This window comes from Mandrillus leucophaeus, unplaced genomic scaffold, assembly GCF_000951045.1.
Source record: "Mandrillus leucophaeus isolate KB7577 unplaced genomic scaffold, Mleu.le_1.0 Scaffold7, whole genome shotgun sequence".
Taxonomy (NCBI): Eukaryota; Metazoa; Chordata; class Mammalia; order Primates; family Cercopithecidae; genus Mandrillus; species Mandrillus leucophaeus.
The window spans coordinates 4,872,212-4,883,537 of NW_012107585.1; the positions used below are offsets into that span (position 1 = coordinate 4,872,212).

General features: G+C 47.0%; 1 protein-coding gene across 1 annotated transcript in view; it reads right to left on the reverse strand.

The window, feature by feature from the left end:
- CIT (citron rho-interacting serine/threonine kinase) overlaps nt 1-11,326 on the reverse strand; it is a 206,395-nt gene that overhangs the window by 8,761 nt on the left and 186,308 nt on the right. The window contains exons 43-46 of the mRNA XM_011964547.1: nt 10,942-11,022; nt 8,202-8,280; nt 7,885-8,064; nt 406-709 (exon numbers count right to left, since the gene is read on the reverse strand). Of these exons, the coding sequence (XP_011819937.1) occupies nt 406-709; nt 7,885-8,064; nt 8,202-8,280; nt 10,942-11,022 (644 nt within the window). The remainder of the gene's footprint in view (nt 1-405; nt 710-7,884; nt 8,065-8,201; nt 8,281-10,941; nt 11,023-11,326) is intronic.

Sequence of the window (11,326 nt, forward strand, 5' to 3'; positions counted from 1 at the left end):
CTCGGCTCCCTGCAAGCTCCGCCTCCCGGGTTCACACCATTCTCCTGCCTCAGCCTCCCGAGTAGCTGGGACTACAGGCGCCTGTCACCACGCTTGGCTAATTTTTTCTATTTTTTTTTAGTAGAGACGGGGTTTCACCATGTTAGGATGGTCTGGATCTCCTGACCTCGTGATTCGCCCGCCTCAGCCTCCCAAAGTGCTGGGATTGCAGGCGTGAGCCACCTCACCCGGCCAGGAAGCTATTTCTTAGAGTACATTTTCTTCCTAAACTCCTGTGTCTCACAAAGTCTGAATTACAGTCATGGAGTTCCTTTTCTAAACAACAGTGGCCCCGTGGGGGTCCCAGTTCCCCAAGTCACCCTTGGCCTCCGCAACAGACACACAGGCCTCGGGACGTTGCCTCACCTTGTTCACCTGGGACAGCGGGGTCCTCACGGCTCCCGCAGGCAGCCGGCCCCTGCTGCTGTCTTCAAACAGCCTCCCAGGGGACCGCTCTCTCCGCGTGCTGAGCATCCGGCCCGGGGACTTCTCCCGCTCCAGGGGGCGGCCAGGAGACTTGTCCCTGCGCAGCTCGGTCCGCCCCTCGCGGTAGCGGTGGGGTGTGCTTGGCTCTCGGGGGTGGCTGGGGCCTTCGGGCGGCGCCGGGCTGGAGGCCACGCGCTTGGTGATGTGCTCGTTGTACGTGGGCGGGCCTCGCTTGTTGGGGCTGCTGGCGACAAAAGAGGAACGTAGGGAGCTGCGAGGCCACAATCCCAGAGGGGCATTTTCCTTCTTCCCTGCAGAACCCCCGGCTTGACCCGGCCTCACCACTGATTATCAACAGATTAGACCTGGAGTTCTTTGGACTTTGCCTGCGTTTGATTTTTGGCAGCAAAGACAGGGAAGACAGCAAAGATGGCAACAAAAGACAACCCACCTTCCTCAGTGCAGGCTTTCATTTACTGAGCACATACTGTGTGCCAGGCCTGTGCTAAGCTCTTCACCTGCCATCTCTCATCATCTCATTAAACCATCACAGCAGCTCTTGAGCTAGGAACAAGCATGACCCTCACTGTACAAGCAAGAAAATGGGGACAGACAGGAGTTAGGTGACTCACCTGAGCTAATGAGTGGTAAAGCTGGGATTCCAATAAAGACCAGTTGGATAGGTCGGGTGCAGTGGCACACACCTGTAATCCCAGCACTTTGGGAGGCCGAGGCAGGTGGATCACGAGGTCAGGAGTTCGAGACCAGCCTGGCCAACATGGTGACACCCCATCTCTACTAAAAATACAAAAATTAGCCAGGCGTGGTGGCATGCACCTGTAGTCCCAGCTACTCAGGAGGCTGAGGCAGGAGAATTACTTGAACCCAGGAGGCGGAGGTTGCAGTGAGTCAAGATCGAGCCACTGCATTCCAGCCTGGGTGACAAAGCGAGACTCCGTCTCAAAAACAAAAAAAAGACCAGTTTGATGTCATAAGCCCCATACTATATCCTACTGACCTAGTATTTCCCAGAGCCTAGAAGGCACACAAGGAAGTCTTCATCTAGGAGGTCAGCCTGCTAAGACCCAGAAGTCAGGGGCCCACAAAGGCCCTTAGTACAAGGGAGCAGTTTGGGGAAACCCTGTACTCATCACTGTTAACTGCCATGTCTGTCCCACTCCTGGGTCTGGTGTTTGGTCACCTCTCGCCCCAGGTGGCTTTCCAAGAGTCTCTCTGACACCTGATGCGAATGCAGATGCTCAGAAGGTTGGTGGTTCTCAGTCATGGCAATAAGATGACCGAGAGGTGTAGGGATCAGGCCTGATAGAGTCAGGAAACTAAGCAGGGCAGACAAAAACAGTAGAGCAGGCTCAGAAAACATCCCAGGCCTCAAACGTTGATAATTAGTAACCAAACAGTTGAAAACACTGGGGCCTTTTTGTACCACCCAACCCAACCCTCCACCCATTCCTGGCCTGGATATTTCAAATGAAGATTTCAGCAGACCCGGGGCCCAAACTCCCTCTCTGAAGATGTAGTAAGACCCAGAAACACAGAGAGAACTGAAATGTAGCCTTCTGAGTCAATTCTTTCCCACCCTCGATCAGCTCAATAAGTACTACAGTCCCTGTTATCTCAGCATAATTCATGCTTGGAAAAGGCCCTACTTAAAATGGGGGAAAAAATTATAGTGAATATTACTTGAAAACATATTTTGTTTGATTGAGGCTTTATCTTGGAATATAAACTTATTTTATGCTAGATATTTTTTAGTATTTAAATTACAATGCAGCTGATTCCAAAAATGAATCCAGTATGAATCACAGAATGATTTGTTTTGTGCTAATTCTCTCAACAAAATTGTTGCTAACATGCTCTGACATCAACGTTGGACACGTTGGACTTTTGCAGTAAGATCCTAAAGAAGGCTCTTCGAAAATATTCGAAAAAGCCGGGCACAGTGATGCATGCCTGTAGTCCTAGCTATTAGGAAGGCTAAGGAAGGAAAATCACTCGAGCCCAGGAGTTCGAGACCAGCCCAGGCAATATGACAAGACCCCACTTCTAAAAAACTAAAACTGAAAATTAGAAAAAGAGAAGTGTAGAGCATCATTGGTTTTCCCAAAGGACTATCTTAGTCCTTGATATTTAAATCCTTCTCATTGGAAGAGGCTATCATTTTACCAACTTGTTCATTTCTTTCTTCAATTACTGGTCTAACTATATCAGAACCTCCTCTGTCAACGTCCATAATTGAGAAGCGACAGCAAAGACAGCATTTACTGTGGAAGGAGAGACTCTAGAACAGGCTTGAGGGCCAAATCCGGAAGATGCTTGTTTTTATAAATAAAGTTTTATTGGAATGAAGCCATGCCCATCTGGTTATGCATTGTCTTACAGCTGCTTCCGCATGACCACAACAGGGCTGAGCAGCTGAGACAGAGACCATATGGCTCACAAAGCCGAAAATATTTACCATCTAGACCTGTGCAGAAAAAGTTTGCCAGTTCCTCCTCTACAATGTAACAGAGAGGTTGGTATGCAGAGATAATTTCATAAGGGCTCAGTTCATAGTGAATAGTTTCATGCCATGCTCTTGCTTTCTCATGTGACTGTAATGTTTGGAGATTCAGACAGCAAATGCTCAGAAGACCAGAACCCCTGTCTGTGCAGCAGTAAGATTTAAGATAATGCAGATTTCAACATCTTGAAATCAAGGTTTATATTCATCTCTAGCCATATGGCTTTGAAATCTGGAAGACAAATAAAAAAATAAATTCTGAGTAGGAGAACTACATTAAGCCTACTTGTAATGGAAAAGAAATGATAAGATGTGTCCACAGGGAACCATCATAAAACAAATGAGAGGGTGCTCACTGCCCAGGGGAAGAAGGATTGCTCAAGGGAAGGCCATTCAGGACGTCAGCTGAGATTAACGGGAGGGAGGAACACACCCATCATTTCAAGCCAAGTGGGCAGTCTTCCATCTCCTTATCCATTAATGACCCATAATCTACCACATCAATTTTATGGTCTTTTTGGCAAGGAGTTACGTTTCCTGCTCTGCTAAACAGACCAGGGCAACGAAGCCTGCAGTGAATCAGACCCAGAAAGCCAACCTTCAACTGCCCAAAGAAGTCAGCGACCAAAAGATCATTCTATAAGCCAAGAGATAACCAACTACTGATTTTCCAGACATAACACAGGAAAGCAAACACTTTTCTGCCCCTCATTCACAGGAACTGGAACTGTTTTGATCACATAGTAAGCAATTCCTTTGAGAGACTATATAGTCTCAAAAGCAAGGTGCCTGGGTACCTATCTAGTGAGGCAACAGAGGAAAAAAATCTAATTACAATATTTCAATGTGTTTCTGGCATGACTGGGAACTACTTAAAGAAGATCTAGACATTTTCAGGGGAGGACTGTGGCACACTAAGCAGTCACTCTTGAAGCAGGGCCAAGCCAAGAGTTAGGAGCATTTAATTATTGGCACTTCTGGTTTTTCAGCAAGTTCCTCAGGTTAAAACCACACTAACTAAACATTTCAGATTAATTAGCTCCTATACATCAAAAGAGAGACCATTCATTAGGACAGTCTTGCCTAAGATCTTGGTATTTTGTAATATTAGTTGTGGTTCTTCCACCAAATTATGGGCCCCTGGAATATAAGAACAATGCTTTCTACATCTCTGTATCCCCAGCCATAGACATTATGTCAGGCATATGGTATGGGGTCCACATAACTATTTATAAGGTAGACACACAGGGCTGGTAAATCAGTCCAGAAGATTATCCTAGGCCATTTATTCCCTGGGTTAAATAATCTCAGACCTTCTTTGCAGGCCAAGGTTTCAAACTTCCTACACCTCGAGCTGGATCTAGCTCCCAGCACTGTGTCAAGACGAGGCCAGCCCCACTTCCACATGCAGTTGGTGGGACTGTAAATGGGAGAAGCCTTCAGGGCAGAAAACTCCACACTGTCCATCAGATTTACAAATGCACCTCAGCCATCACCCATTCATTCCTTCTCTTGGAATTTATCCTACAGATAGACTCCTCAGCATGTAAAATGGCGTAAGGAGAAAGTCATTTATTGCAGCAACAGACTGGAGACAAACAGCCATTGATGAAGAAGCAGTTAAACGAATTAAGGTACAGCTCTGATAAGGAAGGTTGTGCAGGCATCTGGGGAGAAATGAATGAAGAACTACCTCTCACAATGATATGGAGCAATTACCAAGACACATCAAGGTACAGGAGAGTATGCAGAATATGCTGCCACTTGTGTTAAAAAGGAGGGGTGGTCGCGTGCAGTGGCTCACGCCTGTAATCCCAGCACTTTGGAAGGCCAGGGCGGGCAAAGTGCTCGAGCCCAGGAGTTCAAGACCAGCCTGGGCAACGTGGTAAAACCTTGTCTCTACAAAACATACAAAAATTAGCCAGGTGTGGCGGGCGCCTGTAGTCCCAGCTACTCGGCGGGAGGCTGAAGTCAGGGGCTCTCTTGAGCCCAGGAGGCGGAGGTTGCAGTGAGCCGAGATCACGCCACTGTACTCCAGCCTGGGCACAGAGTGAGACCGTAACAAAAAAAAAAAAACACAAGGAGGGGAAGGGCACTTCCAGAATGCCAGAGTAAGGACCTCTGACAACCTGTTTCTCCATAAAAGCAACAAGATCACTGGCAATTGTCAAAATCAACTTTTCAGAGCTCTGGAAATTAACCCTAGCCCTTTAAGAGGCCACTCTCGAGGCAGGGTCAAACCAAAAGAGTCAGGAGCACATAGGTATTTGGCACCTCTGCTTTTCCAGCAAGTTCCTGGGATCAAAACCACGCTGAACAAGCATGTTGCAAAAAAGGCCTGCAATAATTCAAAGAGTATTTATGCAAGAAAAAGGAATCTCAGCAAGAATCGAATGTTTTGTGACATTTCAACTTGCCCTATACCCACTCCCCTCTCCCCAGATCTGTGGAAGAGTTGAAACCATGTCCCTAGAACCACAGTAGCTGTGAAAACCAGCAGTCTAGTAGCCACTGGAGGCAGCAGATCAGGACTGAAGCTCCCCAAAAAGCCCCATCCCCAGAAACCTGTCGCTATCTGACCTGCCTAGCTACGCTCCCTGGAAAAGGCCCATTATCAGGGCAGTGGATCTGACTCTGTACATTTGGTTGTACAGCCATCCCTTGGTGGCCTGGGGGACTGGTTCCAGGACTTCCTGTGGATACTAAAATCTGTGGATGCTCACATCTCTTATATTCAATGGTGTAGGGCCAGACGCAGTGCTTCAGGCCTATAAACCTAGCACTTTGGGAGGCCCAGGTGGGCAGATCACTTGAGCCTAGGAGTTTGAGACCAGCCTGGGCAACATGGTAAAACCCCATCTCTACAAAAAATACAAAAATTAGCCGAGTGTGGTGGTGCATGCCTGTAATCCCAGCTACTCAGTAGGCTGAGGTAGGAGGATCATCTGAGCCCAGGGAGGTCGAGGCTGCAGTGAGCTGTGATCGTACCACTGCATTCCAGCCTAGACAAGAGAGACCCTGTCCCCAAAAAAAAGTAGGGGGGTTGTATTTGCATATAACCTACACACATCCTGTTGTACACTTTAAATCATCTCTAGATTACTTATAACACCTAATACAATGTAAATGCTCTGTAAATAGCTGTTATACTGTATTGTTTAGGGAATAATGACAATTTGTAAAAGCCTGAACATGTGCAGTACAAACAAAATTATTTTTTCAAATATTTTCAATCCATGGTGTGTTGAATCTACAGAGGCATAACCTATAGACAGAGAGGGCTGGCTGTATCAGCATAAAGGATTCCTAAATGGAAACACAAAAACTTCACAAAATTGGTTCCTTCCCAGTTGGGGACCTGGAGAGAGGGGGTGAGGAGAGTTAGGAGGCAAGAGAGATCCAGAAGAGAGGCTCTGTACTGTATACCTTTTTTATCCTTTGAATTCTGTGCCCTGTGATTAGATTATCAATTCAAAAACAAGTAAAATTTAAAAAATAAAATTTAAAAAGAACGCCTTTTAAGAAGAGGCCTTTTCTGCAACATGCTTGTTCAGCATGGTTTTGATCCCAGGAACTTGCAGGAAAAGCAAAGGTGTCAAATAATCATGTGCTCCTGACTCTTTTGGTTTGACTCTGCCTGAGAGTGGCCGCTCAAAGGGTTAATTTCCAGAGCTCTGAAAAGTTGATTTTTATAACTGCCAGTGGTCCTGTTGCTTTTATGGAGAAACACATTGTCAGAGGTCCTTACTCTGGCATTCTGGAAGTGCCCTTTCCCTTCTTTTTTGGTTTTGAGATAGGGTCTCACTCTGCCCAGGCTGCAGTATAGTGGCGTGATCTCGGCTCACTTTAACCTTCGCCTCCTGGGCTCAAGCAATCCCTGCCACCTCAGCCTCCAGAGTAGCTGGGATTACAAGCACACACCATACCTGGCTAATTTTTGTATTTTTAGTAGAGATGGGGTTTTACCACGTTGCCCAGGCTGGTCTTGAACTCCTGGGATCAAGTGATCTGCCCGCCCTGGCCTCCCAAAGTGCTGGGATTACAGGCGTGAGTCACTGCACCACCTCCCCTCCTTTTTAATACAAGTGGCAGCATATTCTGTATACTCTCCTGTACCTTGATGTGTCCTGGCGATTGCTCCATGTCAGTGTGAGTTCTTCATTCATTTTTCCCCAAATGCCCGCACAACATTCCTTCCCAGGGCTGTACTTTAATTTATTTAACTGCTTCTTTATCAATGGCTATTTGAGTCCAGTCCTGTCCAGGAGGTCTCGCATTCCAGGGAAGGCACCAGGCTGTCCGGAGTCCCTGACCTGCTCTCACGACCTCACACCTCTGGACCTCCAGGCATGGCTTGCCTTCCTTCCTGCCTGAGCATCCGTCACTGGTCCCCCTGCCCCCACCTCATATCTGATGGGAAATCCTCCCTCACCTCCACGTCCAGGCTTTAAATCACCCCACCAGAGCCTCATCCTTCCATGTTCTAATCTATGATTGCCAGCATCTCTCCCACTGAGCTGTGAGTGCCATCACAGAGGGGCTGTGTCAGTTTTATTCACCATTCTCCCTCCCCCACAAGCCCAACTAGCACCACAAAATACCTGCTAAAGCAATAAATGCCTAATTTGTGCTCCATTTTTCACCAATCCAATGAAAATACCCGTGAGAGATAGATCAGACCTCTCCCCTCTGACTTTTACAAGGTGGTATTTTCGAATTCTCCTGATGCTCATAAAGGTCTGTGTCATTTCAGTGCTGCAGATTGCAAAGAAATGAGTGGTTTGAGCTTAAGGACAAAGTGAAGATTGGGAAACATTCTACTGGTTTAGTATCATTTCCTTCTGCCTTGCAGAAAAGCACGTTGCCCCCAGTACTGAGGAAGAGGAGAAGCTGGTTACCTGCGGGAGGTGGACGGGCCCCGGTGGTGTTCAGTGCCAGACTCCTTCACGAGGTTTCCCTTGCAGCAAATGACCCTTAATTTATCCTGGTATGAGGATGCCAAGTAAATCGCTCCCGAGGAAATGGCAGGGCCCAGGTAGCGTGGGTTCGGGATGTCCAGGTACGCTCGGGCAGGGGTCCTGCAGAGTCCCAGAGTTCCAGTTACCTTCATTGCAGGCTACCTCTATTGCTAGGCAGGTTAGGAAGGAACATGCAGCCAGCCCCAACACCTACCCCAACAGCTGAGGTTTTCCAAGCATGGTAGGATAATGCTTACCCTGCCGAGGAGCGTGCCTGGATCTCAATTACTTCGAGTGAGTTGAAGTGGGTCACAAACAGATAGGGTTCTCTGTAGGCTGTGTGATCACCATGCAGGCACGGTGTGGGCCAAAGAATGGTGAAAAGAGGGAAAATCAAAATCTGGCTGCAATGCATTCTTTGACCCAGCAATCCTTTGTAAAGCAATTCACCCCACAAATACCTATCTATGTGCCAGAATAGTCATGCATGTTCGAGGATATTCACTGCCATGTGGTTTGTTACAGCAGAAGATGTAAAACAACTCAAGTGTACAGTGTAAGGATTGGCTAAATAAATTATAATACATCTGGCCGGGCATGGTGGCTCACGCCTGTAATCCCAACACTTTGGGAGTCCAAGGCGGGTGGATCACCTGAAGTCAGGAGTTCGAGACCAGCCTGGCCAACATGGTGAAACCCTATCTCTATTAAAAACACAAAAATTAGCCAGGCATGGTGGTGTATGCCTGTAATCCCAGCTACTCAGGAGGCTGAGGCACGAGAATCACTTGAACCCAAGAGGCAGAGGTGGCAGTGAGCTGAGATGGCACCACTGCACTCCGGCTTGGGCAACAGAGGGAGACTCCGTCTCAAAAAAAAAAAAATTATAATACATCTATGGAATTCTGCACAGCTGTAAACATGCATGAAAAGGCTGTCTTCGTACAGATATGAAAGAATGCCCAAGGTACACTGCTCAGTGCAAAAAGCAAGGTTCAGAATCATGTGCGAAGTATGCTACCTTACTGATTTTTTAAAAGGTGGAAAAAGAATATATATATTTTATGTGCTAGTATTTGCATAAAGTACTGGAAGGACAAGAAACTCATAAGAGCTTTTTTTTTCTTTGAAGGAACAGGGATGGAGAATTTGGGAGATGGACACACTGGGTGAGACTTTTCATTGTACCTTTTAAAACTGATTGTAAACATCAAAGAATTTGATTTTAAAAAAGACTGGGTTCGGGCTGAGCGCAGTGGCTCATGCCTGTAATCCCAGCACTTTGGGAGGCCAAGGCAGGTGGATCACCTGAGATCAGGAGTTCGAGACCAGCCTGGTCAACATGGTGAAACCCTGTCTCTATCAAAAATACAAAAAATTAGCCGGGTGTTGTGGCAGGCGCCTGTAATCCCAGCTACTTGGGAGGCTGAGGCAGGAGAATCGCTTGAACCCGGGAGGCGGAGGTTGCAGTGAGCTGAGATTGCGCCACTCCAGCCTGGGCAACAAGAACGAAAATCCAACTCAAAAAAAAAAAAAGACTGGGTTCACAGATATTTAGACATTGCTGGTCTTCTTAATACTCTATCTCTGTATGACAGTGTCACTGCAACTAGAGCAGACAGGACTGGAAATGTCTTCTGCCTTAAAGGGAAAAAGCACTATTATTCCTTATGACAAAACTTGGTATTAGACTTTTTAAATCACGGGTTCTGGTATGCATGCCCTGGTGCAGTTCCCTGGCCTGGAATCTGGGCTGACTCTGCAGTCTGCTCTAACCAGTAGAGTGTGGTGGAAGTGAGCAGGCTTGCCAGCTTCTGCTTCTGTATTCTTGGAAGAAGCCAGTGTGGAAAGCAACAAGGCCGCCAGCCAACAGCCGCAGCTGAGCACCCACATTATGGCCAGCACTCATTGTGGGCCATGTTTGCGAGCCTGTCTTGGGCTTTCTAGTTGTCCCAGTGGCCCTGCTGATACCACATGAAGCAGAACTGTCCAGTCAAGCCGCGGAGTCAGGGCCGATGGTAAGCTGTTGTTTGAAGTCACTACGCTTTCAGATGGCTTAATATGCAGCAATAGAGAAACAAAATAGCCTCGAAGGGTATTTGGGTCACGACAGCATTTCAGAACATTCACACAGATACATATGTACATATTTGTATGTATGTGTGTGTTTAGTCTTTGATCCACCAGTTCCACTTTTAGGAGCTTATAATCAGGGGGTGCTATCTGACAAGTGCAAAAAAGAGTAGTACAAGGATGTTCATCACAGTGTTGTCTACACTTACAAACAAAACAGGCATGGCCTTACTGCTTTGCCTAATTAGAACTGGTTAAGTGAACAGGTGTTCAGCTATGCCATGGGACACTCTGCAGCCTTTGGAAATGACTGAAATAAATCCACAGGGAATTGGGCTCCTTTCTATCATGAGAGCCTAGCAAATATTTCCCAGGGCTGGGACTGTGGGCTGGTGAATCTGGCATAGGCAGCTCTTCATCGAGCCTCAGAATCTTTCCATGAACAGTTCTCTGGATGACTGTTACACATTGTGCTTGGTATCTAATGGAATTCACACGCACAGTGCTTAGACCAAAAAAAAAAAAAAATTTCCACATGCAATTGCGGTTTTGTTTTTTTTTTTTTTTTTTTTGGTTTTTTGAGACAGAGTCTCACTCTGTCACCCAGGCTGGAGTGCAGTGGCACAATCTCGGCTCACTGCAACCTCCAACTCCTGGGTTCAAGCAATTCTTCTGCCTCAGCTTCCTGAGTAGCTGGGACTACAGGCACACGCCACCACGCCCGGCTAATTTTTGTATTTTTAGTAGAAATGGGGTTTCACCATGTTGGTCAGGCTGGTCTCAAACTCCTGACCTCATGCTCCACCCACCTCGGCCTCCCAAAGTGTTGGGATTACAGGCGTGAGCCACCGCGCCCGGCTGCAATTCTTTTCCAGGACACCAGCTGCTGGCAAAAGAGAAGCCCCCACACTGAACCTCACGTACCAAAGGCCAAAGGTAAGCGACTCCACTTGAGGTCGTCTGTGCGGCTACGTCTTCCGTAAGAATCCACGAACACTCCAAACTCTGCAAGGTGTCAAGAGCATGCGGGCATTAGCACAGCCAAGGGCAGGGGCATCAGTGACACACATGGTGATGGAAGAACAAGAAGCAGAGCCCAGGGACCCCTGACCAGATAGGACTGACTGTGAAAACCGGGGGCCCTCTGCTGAGCCAGCTCTCAGCTTTATTAAAAATGAGGGACTTTTAAAAATTAATTTATTTTAATTTATTAAATTTTATTAAAGAAAGAGAACTCAAGTGAAAAGAAGGAAAGGAATAAGAGGAGGAGAGGGAAGAGAAAGACACAGAGAGAGGGGAATGAAGCGAT